Source organism: Falco cherrug, chromosome 7, assembly GCF_023634085.1.
Source record: "Falco cherrug isolate bFalChe1 chromosome 7, bFalChe1.pri, whole genome shotgun sequence".
Classification (NCBI taxonomy): Eukaryota; Metazoa; Chordata; class Aves; order Falconiformes; family Falconidae; genus Falco; species Falco cherrug.
Window position 1 is genome coordinate 64,787,047 of NC_073703.1, and position 23,901 is coordinate 64,810,947.

The window sequence follows — 23,901 nt, forward strand, 5'->3', positions numbered from 1 at the left end:
TCTCTCCAAAGTGTCGTGTTGACTGGCAGTAGAATCATAGAATTGTTTAGGTTGGAAAAGACCTTTAAGATCACAGACTCCCCTACTAACCTAACACTGCCAAGTGCACCACTAAACCATGTCCCTAAGTGCCACATCTACATGTCTCTTAAATACCGTCATACAAGTATTTTTTTTTTCTTTATTTTGCCCTGGTTCACATCAGGCTAACATGGAAATTATCAGATAAGACCTAGGAAAATATGTGCATCATTAGAACTTTTCCAGTCATCCTGAATTTCTCAAAAATACCAAAATTTGTTAATCATTAATCTGCCCTAGATGGGCCTCATCCAGCAATTTTAGAACTCTTAAAGCCAGGTTATCCAGCTCTGCAGATTTCTGTGAAGTTTGTCCCTAACAGATGTCTGACATCTTGCATAAACCAGAGACTAAGAAGTCTTCATATAACACAGGTACATAATGCGCTTTAAACAGGCCAAAAATATTCACTGAGGACTTCTGTCTCCTCCGCACTGCTATTAATAGTATAATTACCTGCAGGTTAAAAGAGCCCCCCTTACAAGTGGTCATTTTTCTTCTGTTTCTTAAATATTTATAAAACTTCTTTATTGTCCTTAGCCCTTCCAGCCATGGATTTTCCTCCGATGTCCTTCACTTCCCTTATCGATTTTCTACACTTCATAACTTCTGATTCATATAAATTGCTATCTAGTTCCCTTTTTCAATTTCTCATATATTGCTTTTTTAGCTCTAATTGCTGCCTTCACTTTGCCACTGAACCAGGATGGGCAGATGGCCAAGGCTGGCCTCCCTCGACTGTGGGACTGCAGCTTTTGGCGATGTAATCAACTCTTGTTAAAGAACCAGCCTCCTGTCTACCAGGAAGGTCACAGGATTAAACAGGGAGAAGGGCTCCTCAGAGAGGCCTGAGTGCTAAGGTAGTGGTTGTGACAGGGTGACAGGGTAAGTGTCACACTGGGACATTTATCTGGCCCATGCTGTGAGCGGAGACATGGCAGGACCTGGGCCGTGGCGCTGTCAAGTTCTTCACAGTGCAACAGAAGCACCCTCTGCTGATGCTGCTCTGTGCTTTCAGGACCAAGCCCAGGGTAAGCCTTATGGGACAGCCTGGGTCAGGAGTGGAGAAACACTGAGCAAAGACAGAGCAGAACAGCCAGCACTCATCAGCTGCTTTGGGGTTCTGCTTCCAGCGCTGTGGAGGAAAGAAAGCAAGGTAAGGGTCAGGAGGCGCAGGCCAAAGCATGTTCTCAGCTGGATGGGAAAATCCATTCTGACTCCACTGGTTTCTCCTAGTGCAGCTGGAGGTGCAGCTATGTAGGAGCATAATCCACAAACATCCTGCTTTGTTATTCATAGTGAAACAGACGAAAGCACAAGATCTTATTTTTCATGTAATTAAAACCTCTCACAACACACACATAAGGAAGCTAAAATAGGGCAAGTATTTTCCTAATGTAACCTTCACATTCTTTTAATGTAAGTTATTTTTTTTTTTTTTAGTGTATTTTTGACATGGAGTAAACTTGCAAAGCCTGCATGTATGTGCTTGCGTGCAAACAGCTGATTTCCAAAACGGGAGGAGTGCAGACTACCTCTGGGCCAGGCTTCAGCTCCTTTGTGTCAGGGACAAGGTTTTAAAGCTGAGCACTTAGATTAGCACCTGTGCTGCCTAGACCTGCTTTCTGCCTTGCCTCCCACATAGATAAATTCCTGAATTTCCCTTATTCTTGCTGGGTGTAACTGCTTATGCAAGCCAGCTTCTAGGGACTTTCCTCTATTCCATGCAGTCCTGTGTATATTGACCCTTTGTTTCTAGGAATTAAAACAAATGAAAATAGAAGTGGGAGCTCGCTCACTCTTCACTAGAGAAGCTGACAATAGGTTGACCTTGCCAGAGCTGTGGCTGATCTGAGTCCTCAGTGTAACGCACCAAGGACACACCTGCTGGGACTGGTAAAGATAATTCAAGCGAACTCTGTCTTTATTAAGTGCATTTTAGAGACCTGAGTAATTAATCCTTAATGCCCAAAGCAGCAGGCAAGTTCCAACAATATGATCACCCATTTTTCTGACACGGTAAGGGTGCTGTAGACTGAATTTGTTACGGAGCCAGCAGTCCCTCCTTAGGCATGCCTAGGTCCTCTTTCCTCAGGAATACAAATTGATTAACCTGTGTGTTGGAAAGCCCTCCAGGTTAGCATACAGCACATGTTCGTTTAAGGACGTCCCAGACTGCTTAAACCTTATTTCCCGCCACACACCCCTGCCCCAGTGCCTTTTAGTGCTGAGATGAAGTGAACAAAAGTCAGGATCTGGCAAGGGGATGTGAAGCAAATTCTGTACTAATGGGTCCTGCTCCTCCTGCTCCTGCCAGAAGCTGCAAGAAAAGAGTTAGGTGAGGAGGTGGTGGGCCTTGTCCATTCTCACACCTGCCCCGTACCCCATGCCTGCAGTACTGGAGAAGGGCTCCTGACACAAAGCCTGACATCTAGGCCAGCTGACCCTCGGGGACATGGTCAGGCAGCCTCCCTTCACCTCAGTGCTCTGACAGCTGTAAAAATTCATAGCTATTGATTTCGTAATTAACAGTTTATCAATGCCATCGACACCAGCTCACTGATGGATTGCAAGGAAATTAATCCTGCAATGTTATTTTATTTTTTGCAGTCAGCTGCCAATTTTCAGCTTCTTCCAGCACAGAGTTGGGAGGTGGGCTTTGATCTTTATTTCCCCAATTCTTTTCCCTGTATACGTCTAGTTATTTAGTGCTGTTACGTCTCATCACCTTACAGAAGTTAGGTAGCAGAAGGGCACGGTTTGGGGATTCTCTCTATCGTACAGCAGCATCAGTACCCAAAAGCAGAGCACCCACTTTGACCCAAAGCATGGCTGATTGCCTGGTGCTTCTGGCACCCACTGGGATCTGCAAGCTCTGATGGGCTGCACTTTCTTCTCCCCTTGTGTCCCCAGCCAGAAGGACGTTCAACAGAAGGGCTGGAGGACATTTCTCTCCAAGCTCCAGTTCTTCATACTTCCAGTCTCCAAAATGACCTCTGCAACTTGCCAGGAAACAGGTGCCACTCCTGGATGGGGCACAGATATTTTCCAGAGGTGATACCTGGCTGGAAGAAGTTGCCGGACTGACGTGGCAATATGCTTCTCCTTACCTACCTTTCAGAATCAGCCTCTGTGGCTAGCTCAGGTCACTGTGATTACCACCTAACCCTTCTCTGAGCTTCTTTGCTTGGTCTTTTGGATACAAAAAAGCAAATGCAGCAAGAACAATCCTTTCTCACTAGGCTTCTTGGAAATACAATCCTTTAATATCCTCTAATTAGTGCAGTCCTTCTAAATAGCTTCTTAAACAGCTTTCTTGCTAGACATAATATTTTCCCAACGGTTGTAATACTTTATAAATCATGCATCATAAATAGCATTTACTGTACCTGTATCTTATGAAATTCACAGTCTTTAATTTGTGTTGTGCTCTTCATAGAGATGACATATTTCTAGAGAGACCTTGGCACTTCAGCCCGCTTTCCTCCCCTTCATGGCTGCCACACCGAGGAACCCATGTCCTCATGTTGGTGTTGCATGTGTGTGGGCTGAGCCAGAGCACTGCCACACTGCAGAGCCCGGCTCCAGGGGCAGGCAGCGTAACGACATTGGTGAATGCGTGCTTGCCGTTGTGTCCCCTTGCTGCTGCTTCCCAATTCACTGCCCTGTGGGAGGAATCTTTATCAATGGGTTCAGTATCGGTTAAAAGCGTCTGAACAATGAAGGCAAAGTAACGGTGTCTCCAGCTCTGTCAGGGTTGTAAGAAAGAAGCCAGTGTCAGCAAGATGAAAAGGGGGGAAATCTTCAGTGATGCTGTGCCTGGTGATCTTCTCTAATCTAACATCTCTGCTCTTTGGTGCTGCCCTCTATCACCATGACTTACCCACAAGTTTGGTAGCCTGTGTTCAACTGGGGTTCCCCAGCTCGGCCCCGGGCTGGGTCACTACCAGCTACCTTTGCCTCAGAAACAGAGCAAGGCGGGTTTCCTTTGCTGAAGCAGGAGGCCCCTGAGCAGCTGCTGGCAGTCTCTGAAAACAGGGGCATATGCACAAAGGTGGGGCTGGCAACACCCCTGGGCACAGTGGTTGTGACCTCCTGGGGCTTTTCTGTCTTGCTGACACCCTGAGCAGCTGCACAGCAATTAGGCAGTTTAGACAGATGAAACGCTATAGCAGTGTTAATTATTCTTAATGAGATTGCTCCCAAGTGGCAGCACAGCAGCTGCTGCCCCTTGCAGGGTGACTCTCCCCATAAGGAGCACGGAGGGCAAGTGAATGTGCAAGTCACAAAGGCCCTGCACAGCCTTGGGGTGGCTGGCAAAATGGGCAGCACACAGGGCACGACGTATCACTTACCTGGGGCAACCTTACCGTCCCTGCACTGCTAGGGCCAGCTCCTCGGCCTGATGCCAGACATCACAGCAGCAGCAGCACCAACACCTGCCAGCAAGGTGCTTTTATCCCCTTAAGAAACAAAACAAAACAACAACAAAAAAAACCCCACATGAGAAAGAGAAGGAAAGAAAGCATTTTTAGTTTCAGGACCATAAAGGATTTCCTTCCTCATGTCTGACTTCTCTGTTTGCTGTCTTTCCTCCCTCCCCTCAGACTCCATGCACATAGAAGACATGGATGCAGTGCAGAAACTCCAGGACCTTCTCCACGAAGCCCTGCAGGACTACGAGCTGAGTCAGCGCAACGAGGAGCCCCGGCGAGCAGGCAAGCTGCTCCTGACCTTGCCCCTCCTGCGGCAGACAGCCGCCAAAGCTGTGCAGCACTTCTACAGCATCAAACTGCAGGGCAAGGTTCCCATGCATAAACTCTTCCTAGAAATGCTAGAGGCAAAGGTCTGACAGCCCCAGCGCCAGCCGACAGTGGCCGGGGAACAAACTAGAAACAAAGATGCAGACAACGGAGCAATCCAAACAGCAGCAGCAGCCACCGCCGGCTTTTATCTCCAATCATTTATTATGGAAGAATTATTTAATGTCTATCTGCCGGCGTGACTGCAGAATTTCGTGTACAGGAGGGGGGAAACTTTTAATCAGTCACCTGTTTCAGTTTTTTTCGTTTGTTTTCTCTGTGGGAAATACCTGAATATGCTCTTGCACTTGTTGAGGCGGTCATCGGGGCTCAGCCTCTCTGAGCAGTGATGCTCTCAGCACTGTCCAGGCCGCCTGCTCCCCAGCTCCCTCCGCCAGTGCTGGAGGGGGAGGGGGACAGAAGCAGGAAAAGAGGAAGAATAGAGTCAATATAAACTTTTATCTGCTGGTGTTGTGAGGGGTCAGATAGAAAGGGAAGCAGCCAGGGTCCTTCTTTTTGTCACCTTTCTGGCTCTAACCATAGAGCAGATGCTCCTTTGGAGAAGAGCGCTGCCGGACCTCTCCTGATCAAAATGGCTGCCTCCGAGGCTCCTCTAGTGACAGCTAACACTTGTACATACAGGCCCCACTTCTTACAGGAAAGATGCTCCTAACTGTGTAAGATATTCTGCGCCCTTGTACAGTGTGTCATTACGCCTGGCTAGTCCCTTCCATGTACAATCCCTGCAGGCCCCTGGAGAGGTAGGATGTATGTCCCGGGAGAATGCAAGTCTCCTTTCCCAGACGGCAAGAAAAAGAGAAAAGAGCCCTATGTTGTGCTTCAGTGCTGGGTTGACTTGATAATCTCTGCATCCTCTCCTATGTGGTGCTAACTACATACAATTCTTCCACACTTTTCACCCCATAGTGTATCAAACCTGCCTCTTCAGCTCAGCTGAGTGCCATTCCCCACTTACTCCTTGTGGCAGAGAACACAGGGCTTTGTCTGCAGGGTTACTGCCCAAGTATAAATACAACCTGAACCAGGGCTTTCATAGACTTCAATAAAGTGATAGCTCTTCGCCCCTACAGCGACTTAGGCTTATTGCCAAATGTTAGTTAGGAATCAAGGGCACTGCTTTTTGGAGGAGGCAGCTCTTGAGCCTGAGAGATTGCTTTTTTGTGGCAGCCTAGGGAAATAAATTAGAGAGTGGCATGAAACCCCTGATGTCCCAGCTACTGTCTTCCCCTGCCTCATCCCATTATCCTCAACAGCAGCAGAAGAGCTAGCACAGATTATACTAGGGCCTGGTAAGATGGGAAAGCAAATACCTGACCCTGAGGTGGTGGGAGAAGAAGTGGGGGAATGTTCATTTACTGGTCTCACGTAACCAGGTTCCTGCTGTCTCTAAACCCTGGTTTAGATCTGCTGCCTAAGCTGCAACTGCTGCATTCCCAGTAGCCAGAGGGGAAGGTGGGTGACTGACAAAACTGGCTGGTGGCATTCTCTGAGATTTTTATTTTCTAGGTCACTTAGTTTTGAGCCAGCCTGAGCTGATGAAACCTGAATGTATTTTCTGTTTTGTGGTCAGTGGCATGGCAGTAGATGTGAGAAAAAGCCTCCGATCTATGCTGAGAGACCAGTAGCTCTACTGCCTGGTCCCCTCAAGCTTCCGTCCCTTCCTGCCTAACCCAGGAGAAAGGTGGTGTGGCAGAGGAGTAACGTGCCCCTGGCAGGAAGCCTTCCACAGGGCCGAGGCGTGTGATCAGGGAGACGCTGGGTGCTTGTTTTCTGCTGGAGCAGAGTATGTCGCAGCAGGGCTGTCAGGGCTGCAGAACCGTGCCCAGGCTAGCTCGGAGCCTGGGGCTGCTAACTGGTGCCGACCTCTCGGCTCTTGTAGCCAGCCCGCTCCTGGTACTTGAGTTAGTTCAGTTCCGTCTCCTCTGAGTTTTCCCTCCGGTACACAGGCATCGCTACTCTCACTTACGTTGTACTCACTTGATAAGGGAATTTAGTCTTGCTTCAGGCACATTAGTAAACCAACAGAGACCTGAGGGGCAGAAGGCACGTGGGAGCTGGGACTGCTTCCATGTTCACAGCGGTAGCAATTACACAGTGGCCTTGTGCTTTGAACAGATATTTATGCTTCTCTCCCCAGCTCCCTCCCAGAGGCAGCTGGGGAGAAAATGAGAGGCTTTTGGTTGTGCTCATGATCCCTGTACCCATCTGTGACTGCAAGGGACCAAAGTGAAATGCACACCACCACTACAGAGCTAGCTTGCCATGTGCTGCGCTCTGGCAACTCTTTCTGGCTGTGGCATAAATGCTCTCACAAACGTGCTGAGCTGCACTATCACCTCTAAGTTTGACTCACTTGACCACTGTTGCTTCCCTGCCAAGTCCCACCCAGCTCAGCCACAGCACATCGTGTCCGACCTGCTGTGCGAAGGCAGCTGTCTCAAAGTGGGCTGAAAACATCCCAAGAAGCAATTCTTACTTTGTTGGGCCCTGGCTGGAAGGGTCACGTGCGGGGGGAGGGCGGGAGGGGGAAGAGAAAAAGAAAGGATCTGTCAGCTTTGTTGTATTTGAACTCAGACCTGCTTTCCAGAACAGGGAGGGAGAACTAGCTACAAAACGTGATTATGGAGAGCTGCCGAGTTAGCTTCTAGCCCACAGACACTGCTGGCTATTTAGAGGGCTATGGTAGGGAGGCAATTCCTGCCTTGGCAGAACAACATAAAGATACCAAATGCATTTTTTTCCGGGACCTTCTTTCTGCATTATAGCTGTATAACCTTGGAGCCCATCTGGATATCCCCCCATTGCTTGAAGATAATATGCCTGGAAATGTTTGCATTGCTTCTGAAATAGGATGGGAACTGAACCAGGCAGTAATTAGCATATATTAATCTCTTTAAGCAAGGAATACAAACTCTTCCCCAGGAACTGGGACAGAAACACCTGTCTAGATTTAACCCCTAAAAGGCTTGTACCGTCTGAAATTGGGAACCAGGTCGGGTCTCTTGGGCCCTTCAGACCAGTGCAGGAAACACATACATCCCTTCCCAGTTACTCTAATCTGCTGTGCGTCACTAGTGCTATCATGCTGCCACAAGCAAGGAGCACGTCCAGCTACGCAGCGAGCTGGGCTTGCAGAGAAAGGTAACGTCTTAGTGTAGTCCTCTCAGTGCGCTTTTAAGTAGGAAGGGGGGCTTCAGCAACTGCCTAGGTCTTTGAATGTTCACAGTCTCTTACAAAAAAATCTGGGGATGGGGAAGCTGAGACGTGAACTAGGAGAGGGGTGCTGGGTCAGTGCTCTGCGTGTCATTCATTTGTAATACAGGAGTCACAGCGTCAGTGCCATACAGCTGTCCTTCTGCATGGGGCAAAAGGTGATGGAGCTTGAGCCTTGGGACACAACTGGGCTCTATGACTTAAAGAAAAGCAATAGAGGTAAGTGTATCAGTGACAGTGAATAAGCACGAAGCCCATGTCCAGCAACTATGGTAAAAGTAGCTCCAGCCCCTGATTTGCATGTGTGGGTAACAGAAACCACATACCTGTCAGCTACTACAAAAGGCACTTCTTCCCAAATGACCAGCTCTTCTGTTTTGGGCACATTCTTCTCTGGGCACAGCAGTATCAGGCCTGTAACGCAAAACAAATTTCATGGGGATCAATTAAAAGACAAGGTAAAATACCACACAGAATTAGGTTTCTGGGGAAACTTGGGCATTACACCTCGCAGCAAAACTGTGAAGCTACAAGAAACACCCCCACAACAATCAGAACCTTGCAGTATTGCTCATGCTAAGGGGGCATTATTTTTCTCTCTGTAAGCTATGTCATCCTTTTTTTTTTTTTTTTTAAAGTATTACAAATATATAAAATACAACATGCTGCACCAGAAACATGTAAGCAGCTATTAGAGGGGAAAGTCATTAAGACCCTAGAATGTAACTTGTTGAGCTTTTATTACCAATTGGAGCTGAGAAAAAGAGCTTCCACTTTGTATCCACAAGCTATAATCAATCATATGGCCAAAGGCCACTCTGTTGTTCTTGTGGCTGGGTTATGTGGAGAAGCCAGAGAGACAGAGGCTGTGAGAATGATGCAGGGAGTTATAGGCAGTCAGTGAAATAAACAGTATCTACTTAACTATTATCTGCTCCTTAAAAAAAAAAAAAAAAAAAAAAAAAAAAAAAAAAAAAAGATAAAACCTGTTAAATAAATTGTATTCTTGTGGTACAGGTCATTTCAAACAAAACAAGAAATAAAACACAGAAATGTAAAAACTAACCCAGACAGAGTAATGTTTATTGTGTTTAGGGGCTGCTTGTTTTGTCCCTCGGGATGCATGTAGCCCCACAGACAGGCTGGGCTGGGGGAAGGGATGAGTTGTGCTTGCGCGAAAGGGGAGGAGAGCCCCAGCCTGCTCACTTTAGAAACGCTAATTTGGTGTTTTCGCATATCCAGGAAAAAAAATCTCAGCAGGTTTCTGAGTTTCTGTGAGATTAGCTTTGCTAAGGACTTGTTAGGCACTGTTGTCACAGACTGGTCCGTTTCTGCCACTCACTTGTTTTCTCCCCGCATTCAGCACTTCACTGGTGCAGGGAATAAACATGAGCTAGCAATGAAAAAGCTTTGACATTGTTCCAGTGAAAAAACAAAATTTCTAATCATAAAATAGACCACTGGCTTAAACCCAACAGTGACATCATGAATGTTGCAAGTATTACAGCAGCTGTCCGGCGCTTTATAGTGGGTGCAAGTGCTGAAGTCATGGCATTTGCATTGAGCTGCTGTTCAGGCGGTGCCAGAGGGCAAGCTCAAGTCTGCTTGAGAAAGCAGAAGGAAACACACTGGGGTAATTGGGGCAGAGACGTGAGAAACAAGGACCCCAGGTTTTTATTCTGCCTCCGAATCTATTGAGCATAGACAGCACCACACCCTGCGTAAGCACCACCATCTCCCCATGCCTCGACTCGGCCAACGCTGCTACAGTCCTTCTCCCGGGCAGTGGTGCTCACAGGGATGATGCGGCTAAACCAGGCAGCCAAGAGGCCTCCCAGCCTGCCCTCAGGAGGAGGAGGTGGCTGGGTGAGTGGTGGCCAGTAGGAAAGGCCATGGGCTAGAAATGAGCTTGAATGAAAAAACAAGATGAGCGCAGAGCCGGAGAGGGAGGTGAAGCACCACGGGGGGCTTCTACACATACAACAGCTACTCACAACCCCACAGCCACCACCCCTCTGACTGTGGCAGGCGCAGCCTCTGACCTGCCACAAGCCCTTCCCAAGTTCACACTCAGTGTCCCCCCCCACCCCGAGCCCATCGGCACGGGGTGCTTGGTCCTCTGAACGTTCTATCCATTCACAGAAGGTTTGGCTTTGGCCACCACAGCAGGACTTCAAATCAGACTTTGCTTTGGATGAAATATAGCGCAGGGGCGGTCTGACTGTGGCTTTGTGGAAGGCAGAGCAGGTTTGGGGGTTCTGAAAATTTTACGTGGCATGGGAGCTGCTGCTGCCAAGGGATTGGCAAGGGTAGCCAGGGGACTCCGGAGCGCCCGGGCCCCAAAGGTCTCTTCAGACACCGTTCAAGGGAAGTGACCTTTCCTTGGTCCCTTGCCCCTGCAGTGGCACTGCCTTCCTTACATTTCCTGGGCACCCTTCTCCTTTGCCTAGGTTTTCCAAGGCTTTCCTTACTTCTGATACTATTGCTCGCTCACATTGGAATTAAGAAAAAAAAGGGAGGGAGGGGGCTGTCTTTATAGTAAGCACACCGAGGATTGGGAGAAACTGAGGACAGCCTGACATTTCCTCCTACGGAAGAGCTTCACAGGAAATAATAGAAAAATACTCTATTTTTCTCTGATTAGCTGGAGAGGGAAGGAGGTTTCTTTACTGTTGTGTTCTCTAAATATGTTTCTCTCCCCCAAGTTAAAGGCATGTTTAACTGCTGGGATATGTTCTTAAGCTGCACCTGTTAAAACATGATTGCAGTAGTTGTTTGTGGCTACCCGCACACAAAACAAAATGAAAACCAACAAGATTTTTTGCTTTCAGGCTAAGGTATCATACAGGGTATCAAAGCAAACGTTAGCTGATGTACAGAAAACTTCAGCCTTCAACTGTCCAGTCACAGAAAGCTGGAGAGGTGGTGCTGTGTGCCTGGCTGTTTTTACAAAAACATTCTCTCCAGTTGCAACCAGTTTGAGATGACACCACGAGCAAAGCCTGAACACCTGCCTCTGGGGAGCAGGAGGACTAACCTGGCAGTGCGCTGGGGCGGCTGGAAGAGACAGAGGCCAAGAAGCAACTAATGCAAGTTGGGTTTGGAAAGCACAAGATGGTTCAACAAAACAACAGCCCTGACCCAAACCACTGCTGCCAGCCAGCCAAAACCAGCGTCCTTGCTCCAAAAGAACTGCAGCCAGCAAGTCTCCTTACATTAGTGCTAATCAGCTTTGAGAGGCCCATCATGCGTCTGGTCTTTGTGTGCTTCCTTCCATGGGGCTTGGGTGAGGCTAGAAAAGTCTTCAGCTCTGGGAGTAGCAGCATCCAAATAATTATAAGTAGGAATGAAGTCAGAGGAAAGATCAGAACTGGCCAAAGGCTCAAAGCATGAAAAACTGAGAGGGCGGACAATGGCTACCACTGACACATCACAGACTGGCTACAGACTTCAATGCTTCAACAAGCCCTTCGTAAATCTAACCAGTCACGCTGACTGCAACCATCTCCTGGCAGCACACATAGCACATGTGGAGACAGCTGTATTGGTTCAGACCAGAGACCCGTTTAGGCCAGTTCCCCCCCTCTGCTAAAGTGCCCAGAAGCAGATGACCAGAGAAGAACATAAAAACAGGGCAAGGAGGTATAATGAAGTCTCCAAGCGATTTAAGGATCAAAGACTACCTGAGCTACAGACGAGGCCTTTGCATTGAACACCCCAATGATTTTTTCTTACATGAATTTCTTCAGTCCCGCTTTCAATCACAGCAGCCATCACACAACTCACAGCATCCTGCAGCAGTGAGTTCCATGGCTCACGACTCAAAGAAGTATCTCCTTTGCCTGTTCTGAACATGCCATCAGCTCATCCTATGTCATGCTCCTACAGCTTGTATTAGAAAACAAAACAAACAGTCCCCTGCTCACTTTTCCCTGCCATTCACCATCTTCTAGGTCTCTTGATTTCACCCACAGCCATTTATTTTCAGGAAGCAGAGCTGCCAGCCTTACTCCTTCACTGGCTATGCATTGCACCAGTTAAGTTCGGAAAATGTGATAATGAGAAAGGCAAATGGCTGCCTTCCACCACTTGATCTTGATGCTTTAAAGACAAGTACAAAAACCTGGTCCCTATCTGAGATACAAAGACAGATACAGACCTCTCTTTCTGTAGCTATCTACACACAAACACACACGCTCATTGCATCTCTTTGTTACGCTTTCATTCACAGCACTACTGGAGTTCACATTTACCTTCAAAATAGCTTAGAAACAAGATTAGCCTATTTAATCCATATTTTCCTAACATTAATAACAATAACAGATTGGAATCCTTCCTCCTTTACATGGATACGGCCTTTTCCCCAATAGACCTTTTTTCTCCTTTTCATCCATCTGAAACAAACAGAGGAACCTAAAAAGGCACCTTGGCCATTCTCTGATATAATTCTTTCATTATAACACAAATGAGTGTTTTAAAAACAGAAGAGTTTAATGCATTCCTTGATGTATTGAATAAAAGAATTTTTAAAATGTATTCTTTCCTATTGCACAAGCAGCAGCTGATTTCTGTTCAGAAATCCCAGCTTGCTTAATTCAGAAATACCAAACTCTTGCTTTTCTAAATGCTTAAAATCAGCACATTGACCATTCTATAAAAAGTCTCAGAATCCAATCCATTATTTTGATGAATGCAATTATTATACATTTTGTTCTCTGATTTCAAGAAACTGGCATTACATTTCAATAATCTTTATCACACATCCCCAACATAACTGCAATTGTTGAATAATAAAAGGCAGGGCAGCAATCAGATAAGAAGAAGCCAGGACAGAGCAAAATGAAATCACTTTACCTAAATTGGCAAGAATCAACACAAAACAAGGCTGCATTTAATAGATCGGTTAGAACAAAGCACATAAATCATGTTTTTGAGAGGGGTTAATTTACACCATATGCCAATTAAGTCGAGTGCAATACATAAGTTATGAATAATCTCATTGGAGTGGAGAGTGTTACATTTGGAAGGAAAACGATTTAACTGAAGCCAAAATTATAATCACCTTCAATAATTATGTTTCCAGCATTGTAAATTCTTTTCCATCGCAATACTGAAAGAAGTCAATGCTGCAAGTAATTTTCTATTACCATTTACATTATTAAACTCAAACACATTAACCAAACTCTTGTTTATATTTTTTGTCAGTGGTTAATGCTACTACAAATCAATGATCTTTTGGGTCAGTGTTAGGAAGTACAATTTCATCAGATATTTTTCAGCCTAATGAACCCTTGTAACCAAGCCTGGGGTAAGCACTTATTTCCCCCATTGTTTTTGTCATCACATCATAAAAATTCAGCAGTGTCCTATGGGAGTGATGCTTATGGGAACAGCATTAGCACAAGCATCAGCTTTTTGGGGTGCTAACCCCACCTCTCCCACTGCCTTGAGCACTTCTAGCTCAGATTCACTTTTTCTAGCTGCAGAAAATCCTATCGCTGCTGCTGCTTCCGCACATTTCTTCTTTCCAGCACAACCTACCATTTCTCATGATGGGGCACCTGCAATGATCCAGCCTGTTTCCCGGGCTAATCCTTGATGCATTTTTGTTTCTACACTGCTGTGGTAGTCTCTCTTTCTGCCCTGTTTCTGGCACACCGCCCACGTGGGTGGGGATGCCACCCGTGAATATGCAGTCCCCTGTGGCAGCTGACCACATCGAGATGCTCCGCATCCCTTTTTTAAAAACAAGGCCCCTGCGGCTAGCAGCCAGCTCACTGTTCCAGATACCTTCCCACTTGGAAGGAGGGTCACCCCAGTTAACAATGTTTATTGTTTCCCATTGCTAAGGCTCTGCAAGATGTCCTGGCTCTCCAGCCCTTTCCTGCCAGGAATGCGATGCCACCGAAGTGACCCTCACCAGAGCGAGGGGAGGGATACAGGAGGGCACGTGCAAAACGGCACTGTTACTTGCCATTTCGGCCACGTTATCCCTCCCCTTCATTCTCAAGCTTATACTTGCAGACAGGAATGAAATACAAGGCTGGGACACAGTCCACAGTCAGTCAGACTAGATCACGGCAGCTTCTACAGCACCTCTAATTAATTAGACAAGCTATGCCAAATCAGTGACATAGGATGCTTACTTCAGGCTCCACCGCACAACTCAAGAGAACCCCAAAATCCTGCCTGGGTGAGCCAGCCCGGCCGTGCAGCAGGGCAGTGCACAGCGATGTGTGGGGTTGCCAGCGCTCAACTAGAAAAGCTGCGATCCCATGATGCTGTGTTCTCTCAGCAAAACAGTTATTAACCCAAACTGAGTTACAGCAATTACAGAAACACCACCACTTTCTCACTCAATGATCACAGACAATAAAAACATTTCGCAAATAAATCTTCAGCACCTTCAAAGTGTGCCCAGAAGTACAACCGTGAGTGAAACAAGCAGTCAAAAAGAGCGCGCAAAGCCTGGACATACATTCAACTTCCTTGAATCAATAGACCGCCTTCCCTTTTCAGAAGAAAAAGAAAATGCCTGGACTCCGTGTACGCTGTCAGCTGTAAACGGGCAAAGGATAAACAAAACCTCAGTAAACAGGCAAATGAGATTTGGGGGGTTTAAAAAATAAGGTCATTATTGTAACTATGAGAACCTTACGTAAAATTTTAAATTATAAAAAGCAAACATGACCCCATTTTGCAGATCCCCCCTGAGCCTGCCAGCCCGCGCTGAGGCAGAGTAGAACCGTGTGAGAAGAGGAAAAGCTTCACACCCGGAGCGCGCCCTGAGCTCGGTGAGACCTGCTGCGCTGGGTGGCCCCGCTGCCCAGCACGTGGAGCCGTACGCAAAGCAGGCTCCTGGCTCGCCTCTTCTTCCCCAGGGCATGTTGCTTGCAAATAAATAGGTCCTAAAAAGCGGCTGAAACCTCAGATAAGTGATGCCTGGGCCCTCGCAGATTCTGGGCAGAACAACTCATTACTGCGTTGGCTGAATCAGCCTGGACCAAGACTCGAGATCTGCCTTTGTTTTTTGCTTTTCACATGGAACGTGTCCACAAAATGGGGCATCAATGACTCATTCCAAAGCTTGTGATTGTCCTGTGTCCCAGAGCACGTTGCTAAGTTGCTCCTGTCAGTCCTCTGGACTCTCACAAAGATAGCACTAGGCTGCCTACAGCTGCCTGACTGCTGTGCACGTTATTTATCCCGATACAAGGAATAAATAAATCACCCCCAAGCTGTCAGTGAGATGCCATACTAAGTACGAATGCTGCCACCTCCTTGGTACCAGGTTTCGCACTCTGCTGGTTACATTTATTCTCACACAGGTCACCACAGCACACTGAGTCTGGCCCTGAACCCTCCACAGCATGAATTGCTCACCCGGCCGACAAGCATTACTCTTTACAAAGATCAACAGAGTCAAAGAGCAGAAACGGCAACAGAAACTGCCTGGGCTATGTCTATGAGCAGTTGTGACTCAGCTGTGATACGCCAAGGGCTAACCTGCACTGGGACAGTGCTTCACAAGGTGAGCGCAGCTGGCTAGATGTCCTTCATGAAAGTGTCCCAGTCACAATTCAGAAATGACATCATCATCCCCTCCATGAGCACTTTTCAGGTAACTAGCTACCCAGCAAGCTGGGAACTTGTAGTAGCTTTGAAACAAAAAGGAGAGAAAAAAAACCTGTATAATGATAACACAAAAAAGAACGTTAAGCAGCATCTCAGCATGTCTGTGCTTCAGACTTGGCTGAGGAGTCAACCACCTTTTGCATTTCACTTTATGCTTCACAGTTGCTGCTGCTGCTAAGCAGGTTGAAAAAATAATCTCTCTTCTGTTACTCCTCTCCATTCACAGTCCCTAACCTCCACTTCTTCATGGGAGGGAGGAGACACGGGCATAATATTATTTCCCTGCCAGTCCACACCATAGGTACCACCTGTTTCTGCTGGATTGTTTCTCATGACTAGGAAGGTTCCTGACTTTGTGCTCAGATGTATTTTGAGCTTTCCAGGAGAAAGAGTGAGAGGAGGATGACAAAGATAAGAAAATGTGATACAGTTTGTTCCCTAACTCGTTGACATAACTAGCTTTACTGCCTGTTTTCCATTCACCAGCCTAGAAGGAAACGATGACACAGGCATGAAGATTTTTGCCCTACCTTCACTATGAGCCCACGCATCAGTGAGAGTGCAGCACGTAGGTGGGAGGCCAACATGCTCCTGACAGAGGAAGAGAGAAGCAACCAATAACAATGGAAAACACCAGTGTCACCTTGTTCCTCACCCTAGCCCTCAATATGACTGCTCTGTTCCTTCTCTTCCTAGAATGAATCTTGGATGATTTCTCCTGGTTTGCAAGTAGAGGCAGGAAAGGAAAGGGAAGGAAAAATACGTAGTGCAAGGGAGAATGTATCAATTCAGAGCTTCGGCGCCAACGAAGCTGAAGATTTCCTGAAGACATCAATGAAGTTGAATCAGACTCCCGCATACAGCAGGAGTGACAGGCAGCTATTATGTCTTTTTACTACATATTCTGTACTTCTAGATGGGACAGTAATATCGGGCAGGATGAGAAAAGTCCACCTGAACGAGGCAGGCAGAGACTAGCACTCTTCAACGCCAACAAGAAAAGCTGAAAGATACTTTCCCCACCAGCAAGAGATTTCCCCATACGTTCACCTCATGCTCTGTTCTCTGGGAATCATCATCTCTTTGGCTGAGAAGCAGAATTCAACCTATCCCAAATTTGGGGTTTGGTAGCCAGGAGCAAGGAACCCAAAGCAGAGGGAATGAGGGGCATTAGACTCAGAGTAAGGAAGTTCTGGGACTGCTTCCCAGCAAGATGTACGGCAGCAAAAGCTACGGTTACCTGTGAAAAGCAGCTCAACCTGTACACACTTGTGTGAGCCACAGGGTCCCTCCTGCTCCGCGTCCATGTGTTCCTAGTACTTCTCTTTATGGAGAAGAGGTGGCTATAAGTGTTGCTGCAGCACACAAAGTATCTTTTGGAGAAGCAGGCCTTAAGGGCAAGTACTTACCCAGGCATCAAAAGAGAGTCCTTCTCTGTGCCAGGCTGTACCAGAGAAAGACATGCTGGAGAGACTTTTCTCCCAGAATTACCCTTTCCAAGTAATGAAGGTGAGACACCTTCTGAGACTGAAGTGTCAGGAGAGCAAGTGCTGGAACAAACTGCTAAATAACAAGCTATCAGGACCATGTACCATATACAACCAAGAGATCTGTTGGAGTTTGGGATGGAAGTGGCTGAGCTGCTAAAAACATGAATTGCCTCATTAAAATCAGCTTTCTGCTGGAGTAATGAAGGGTAGCAAATGCTGTAAGTTGTTCTAAAAAAGGCATATGGGGTGAGCTGGAAAGTCACAGACCACTGAGCTTTACTTTGAATCAGGTAAATTGGTTGAATTACCAAGTAAAATTAGAATCACAGGGAAGGACTGGCACAAAGAATTCACTTAGTTTTGCTCCAGTGTCCTTGCCCTCTTTCCACTGCTCCTCAGTACCTTAAAAGTCCTGTTGATTCTTCTGAAGTCACCTGCTTAGATGATTCCTCATTACTTTTTGCTCATTTGGCTATGTCCTACAGAAAAATGGCTTTTCATCTTCCCCCATTCCACCTAATTCTGTGCTGGGAAAAACTGCGTAAGCAAAATATTTGTATTTGTTCATGTAATAACTGTATTGAGGTTGTGGGTATGATAGAGGAACTGGCAACAGCAGAAATCATACCTTATGTCCCAGTGATCCAGTATTGGTCCCTCACTTGTCCCAGTCTTAACAGACGAGAACTATATATTCTAGAATGCTCTTTATTTAAACTACTGCAAACTGGGCTTTACCATATGAAGACCATGCAACAGCCTGTAAGAACATTTTAGCAAAGAGTGTTCTGCCTGAACCCTTATATGACGCCTGATCCAGACGGAGCCTTAGGGTGGAATGAAAGGCCAGATGATCTCTTCAGTTTCCTCGGCAAGATACACTGAAAAGCATGATCCAGCACGTGTCTTGGTGCTGTGCCTGGAAACTGTTTCCCCCCTTCCCCACTGATTCCGGATTTTCTTTTATATTGCAGCACAATTCCTGCTTCTGAACAAGTATTAGGGAGCAAGCAGACACCTATGAAAGATGCTGGCTAAGGTATGGCCAGGCTATTGAAGACACAGCCAGGAAGGGACAAGCCAGGAGCAGAACAGGTGATAAATACAGAGTAAGTTCCACTCAAGGAACTGGGAGCAGGGGACCTTGAAGCAGAAGGCAGAAACCATCAGGGGTTCCTTCTGTGACAGCTACGTCCAGATTCCTACCTGTGAGGAAACACCAGAGGCCAAAGGCAGAGGGGTCCCAATCGCAAAACCCAGAAGCTCTGGTATGTGTCCTATGCCTCCAGTGCAGGTTTTTGCAGAAGCACCCAGCCTCCAGGTGACATGCCCTACAGGTGCACAGACACTACTACAGTTTTACTTCCTCGGTTTAGATCATTGCACCATGAGTATTTGCAAACCTACCCTTTCTTGCCTGGCAATTATTGACTTAGATTAGTTTTAAGATTACACACAGCCTAATTAACACTCGTTACTTTGGCAGGTCTGCTTCTGGTACTGTAATTACTACAGAAAATCACATTTATTTAAGTAGAAACTTAACAAGTTATCAGTTTCAACAGTTTTTATTGTTCAAGCAGAACAGACCGGATTTTACCTAATATTTCTTCCTGCAGTCTGGTGGCTGGAAACACCACCCTGAAGAAGGCACCACAGTCATGCTGATCCTGTACAACTTTATCTATTTTGCATATTCATTTTTGAAGTACTTAATGTTTCTAACACCTAATTCTGTAAGCACCCAGTGTCACTAAGTAGTGACATTAAGGAACACATTAGACTATTATTCATACTATTTACCTATATCACTTTAATCAAACTAACTTCGGTGTTTATTCGGACACTACCATAGTTAAATTGTTATTGTAATTTCACTCCACATTTTGTTAAGCATCCTGACTTAACAACCTTCATAACTATCATGACTTTGTTTCCCTTTCTAAGCAAGAAACTAGGGTCCCAGAATTTTTCTGAGTGGACATCAGCTTCCATGCATCCACACGATGGCAATGCAATTCACTTTCAAACTCTTAAGGTCTAAATTTCCCTGTTTGGATTTCTGGAAACTTAGAACAACCTTCGCAAGATCACTGCAATACTTCCTTTTCAGTTTAGTCCCAAGTCCAAGTGGATATAGGATTTATAAAGCTTATGGCCTTTAAGGCCTGGGAAGTGGAGCATCTCTGTTCTTGCCTCTTCGTCACCATGCACCTGATGCCTCACTAATCCCCCAGAGGTTAGGTGTACCACGGCACTGAACAGCTATAATTACTTCTGGAAGCCAGCTGCCAGTCAAGTGACAAAGAAGTCTGCAGAGCCGTTTCCCCCAGCCCACATCGCTGAGCACTTAGACCATTTGAATACAATATTAAATAGAACAAGACATGGGCAATATGTTATTTTTGCAAAGCTGAGCTTGTCACATTTGCAAAATTAATATGGTGTGGCAGGAGATGAAAGGGCCACCTTCTCCATGGAGCTCCCACATCTATGGAGCCAGGCAGCGTGAGCCCAATAATGAAGTGCCTAGCTTTGCAAAACCATGAAGTCTTCAGACATGAAATGGGCAACAAGCAGTACATTGCAAATCCTCTGAGATCAGCACAAAGATGAGAAAGTAATGACAGGAATGGGTGAAAACAGGTATTTCCTACTAAGCCTAAGCAAAACTTTTCTGGGTCTCACTGGAGCCTCTGAATTTTGTTGTAAGTGTTAAGCCCTCCTAGTGCAGCAAGCCACGAGCACCTGGAAGGCAAAGAGCACTGACAACCTCTAGGAGACCTTCTTTCTGGGACCTGTGGAGAGCGTTGTGTAAATGATTATTATTTGTTTAGCCGCCTCAGTGATCATTGCACTTCACGAACAAAGGGGAGGACTGAGTGCCTGCTCCAAAGAACCCTGCAGCCTGAATTACAGATAAGTCCCTGCTGCTGTTCAAAGAGGTTACTTTCTGGGCAAATTTTCTTTTGTTTTGAAAGAAATTAAATACTTAGGATATAATAAAGAAGATAAAACTGCTGCCTTTGCAAAGCAAGCTGCAATACCCACAGTATCACTCCAGATTTTATTTTATTGCTTTTGCCTCTGCTTCAAACAGAAATTAAACTCGCCCAGTTCCTCCCCTGCACACTCTCCTCTGCAGAGAAAGACACGGCTCAGGCCACCACCTCCAAATCAGAACTTCACTTGGACACGTCCTTGCCAATAAAATCCCCAGCAGAAACTGGAAGAAAGCATGGCGTCTTTTGTGGCTTTGGACAATTTGGCAAAGTGAATATTTTACATACACATATAAATGTGTGTGTATACACACACATAATATATACACGTAATACATACATATATTACATGCATATAATATGTATTGTACACATTGCATAATATAGGTGGATAACACACCCGTATATCCAGCGCTGCACGGGTGCCAGCCTGCTCATGTTTTCCAAGACAGAGACGCTGGTGAATACGGGGGAACCTACCCTGAGCATGAAATCTGACCAGGAAAGACTGCTTGAAGGAAACACAGGAGGCTTCAGACTACGGATCCCTTTCCAGCCTGACCCCCTTTGCAGAAAGCCCACTGACTGTGTGACACTGCCCACACAGCCCAGGCTGCCCACCAGCAGTTCACAAGCCAAGACACACAGCAGGCTTTTGTCTCTTCCCCTTCAAACATAAAGCGGAGTCAGTGACCTTCTCTTCATCCCACTTGAGAGTCCTCTTCGGGAAAGAGAGAGGGCATTTTAAGAAAGGCACATCCTATGCTGGCACCGGGAATCCCACTGAGTGACAGGGAGCGGTTCTACAGCAATTGCTTTGTTTAAAATGCAAAACGTGGATGTGTTTGGAGGACGTATCAGCATCAATCACTGTATGCAAATACTGCCTGTGGAGAAGAGCTTCCCCTGTAAGTCACTCCTCACTGCCCTAATCGAGTTAAAGCTAGTGACTGAGGGCATGTTGAACGCTGATGGGCCGTTGATAGCGCTGTCCCAGGAGAAGATTAATAAAAGGCAGCACAGGTGCTTAGCCCCAAGCAGGGCACAAAGTCAGAGGGGGGGGTGAGGCGGGGGGACAAGGGTGTCTCTCTGCCTAGCAGTTGTTGCCCGTTACCACAGGCACACAAAAAAGCAAAACCTCGCAGCCCTCTTCCCCATTCACCCACACGCTTGTGGAGGAAGGTCAGCACGGATGACATGCACTGACTTGGACAGGGGACACTGCTGACTTGCAGTCTGTAACTGCCTTCACTGGGGAACACAGATCCATAAAAGGGAGGTGAAAAAAGAGCAACTCCACTGCTGTTAAGCTTAGATGTACCTAAGACAGGGGTCTGCCTCCGCCCAAGGGACCCACAAGCTGACGCTGGAAACTACAGCTGCAGGGAGAAACGATGCAAGGATTTGCTTAGCATGTTATGAAGGAGGAGACACATTACACACAGCTCTCCACCCCTGGTCACCAAGGAAAAACCCTCACAATTCTTGTGCCAGTTCTGCAAGGCAGGTGGTGGCAGCCCTGCCATGTCCGTCAGCAGTGCCCGGTAAGGCGACAGCACGAGTCCCAGCACTGGGCTGCCTGGCACTGCGCAGGAATGGTTTTCAGGTGCTGGTGACCTTTAAGCCATGAAGGCAAAGCCCTGGCTGGAGCAAGCAGTACCAACTACAAGTGAACTTCTCTGGCAAACGCAGCTCTTGTCCCTTCCCGGCAGATGAACCGCAAGTACTGCTAACGATAACCATTAACATTATTCCCTCTCTTTCTCAGCAGCCAGAGCAGCAGAAGGAGGGTGAGGAAGGTGCAGATGTTCTCAATTTTCTCAGTGCTGGGAGCAGAAAAGGAATGGAATATTGCTAGCTAGGTTGCCTTTCAGCCATCCATTGACAGCAGTTTTACTGCCTACACTTCCCCTTTCTCTGCCTAGTCAACTCCTAAGCCTTCTGCCTTGCCACTTTCAGCTTCTCTCGCCATCACCTTGGCCGTATCACCACACCTGCTTCCTGCACCGAATTGCTGCCAATAGTTTCCCTCTTCTCCCAGCCTCCTGTTGCAAAGAGTTCTGCCCTGAGCTCCTCTTCCCCCATGTCTGCCTCAGAACTTGAGTTATTGTCCCACGACTCCTCTACATCTGAGTTACTGTCAGCTCCTTGCAGAGTGGGAATCTTCTCTTTTATGTACCTCTAAAGTGCTCAGAACAATTATATTGCTCTATAAATAAGGATAGTAAGAGCCTAATGCTGGCAGCTCCGGCAGATGCATAGGAAAAGGATGACGGCCTGCCCATGGAGTGACATCATTCTGCTTACTGGAAGATTTCATACCAAAACAGGCTTCTGCCTGGAGTCCAATACCTATCAAAATCCTTCTGAGCCTAGCAAGAGCAACGCTAGCTCTGTGCTAGGGAGCTGATTTAATGCCACAATTCTCAGCATTGCAATTCCAACTGGCAAGCAGTACATTTGCAAAGAGTTTGTATGAGAAATACTGTCCAGATATGCCAGTCAGTACTGGAAGAGTCAACTTGCACTCTCCTAGAGAACACCTAATAGTGTAGGGCCAGCCCGGACCGTGAGAAGCTTGAAATCAGAGACGGTGCTACCAGCCCAGCTGCAGATTTGTAATGCAGACACTGCTAAACCACTAAGAGGACACCAGGGCCAGTCCTCCCAAAAAAGGAGCTCTCATCATTAAAAGCCTCACAAAGCCGGTCCTTCTGCAAGCAGTCTTACCATTACAGCCTGGCTCTCCCAGATGGGCTGAAGAGTGCCATACAGGGTGTACACAGCATTTCTAGAAACACAGCACAATGCTTGTAGGCTTCTAGAGATGAGACTCATCTTTGCTGCTGAACCAAGAGTGAGACAGGGAAGTGAGGAGAAACAAATCCTTTGGCACAGTTCATGCTTATACCACAAATGGCAGCAGTGTGCTGCATACCTCCAGCTCCAAACGCATTTTTTCAGGCTTCAGGTTGCTGTTATCTGAAATCATTGCCAGAGTGGAAAGAAAGGGGTGAATGCTAAGTCTCCTTTCTTCATCCTGTCATCTCCAAGTCCCAACAGATATTTCTGCTTGCCTCTGAGTTATTTCAGTTTGTCCACAAAAACTGATGGACCACTGTTCTGCAGTTAGAGGGCTGCTTGTTGATTATTTTGGGACACGGATGCAAGACTGAAGATGGCAGGATGCTCTTTCAGTCATGTTCTAGCCCCACATATTCCACAGCCCTGACACAGGCATGATATAGCCCAAGCAGCTTTGAGGGACTTATATTGAGCTGAAGGGTAGGGATTTTGCAAACTGCATCCCTTTTTCCATCTCTAGTATTTGAACACTTATGTCCTCCCACAGGCATCAGATGTGTAAGAGTTCCCAGATTCAGGACCACCTCTACGGGATAAAGACCAGCTATCAAATAAGCTTACCATGAGCTTTCCACTCCGTGACTGGAGTTGTTCCTCCAAAGCCCCCAAGAGCTGAAACCCAGTCAAACTATCACCATTGGTCACAGCAGTGGCTTCAGGGACCAGAAAGGATGCTGTGTCATTTCTAGTACTCAGTGGAAAGATAGTTTGTTTCTGGCATACAAGCTGTTTCTATGCCAGGGCAGGAGTGGAGGGGAAGCAGAAAACCTAGCATAGAGGGAAGGCGGGTGA

The 23,901-nt window shown here is 46.7% G+C and overlaps 1 protein-coding gene and 1 long non-coding RNA gene across 7 annotated transcripts in view; one reads left to right on the forward strand and one right to left on the reverse strand.

Moving 5' to 3' along the window:
- The window catches only part of ESRRB (estrogen related receptor beta), a 135,524-nt gene extending 126,451 nt beyond the window's left edge, over window positions 1–9,073 (forward strand). For all 3 annotated transcript variants that reach the window (XM_055716153.1, XM_055716152.1, XM_055716151.1), the window contains exon 7: window positions 4,689–9,073. In XM_055716153.1, coding sequence (XP_055572128.1) covers window positions 4,689–4,933 — 245 coding nt within the window. In that variant the 3' untranslated portion in view covers window positions 4,934–9,073. The remainder of the gene's footprint in view (window positions 1–4,688) is intronic.
- The window catches only part of LOC114015726 (uncharacterized), a 158,698-nt gene that overhangs the window by 22,696 nt on the left and 112,101 nt on the right, over window positions 1–23,901 (reverse strand). Inside the window, exons 3-6 of one of the 4 annotated variants that reach the window (XR_003559810.2) lie at window positions 8,444–8,531; window positions 5,174–5,283; window positions 4,437–4,544; window positions 1,988–3,746 (exon numbers count right to left, since the gene is read on the reverse strand). This is a non-coding gene — a long non-coding RNA (uncharacterized LOC114015726). Of the gene's footprint in view, window positions 1–1,987; window positions 4,545–5,173; window positions 5,284–8,443; window positions 8,532–23,901 lie in introns of those variants that run through there. The other 3 variants (XR_003559809.2, XR_003559808.2, XR_008733157.1) reach the window with 3 other exon arrangements.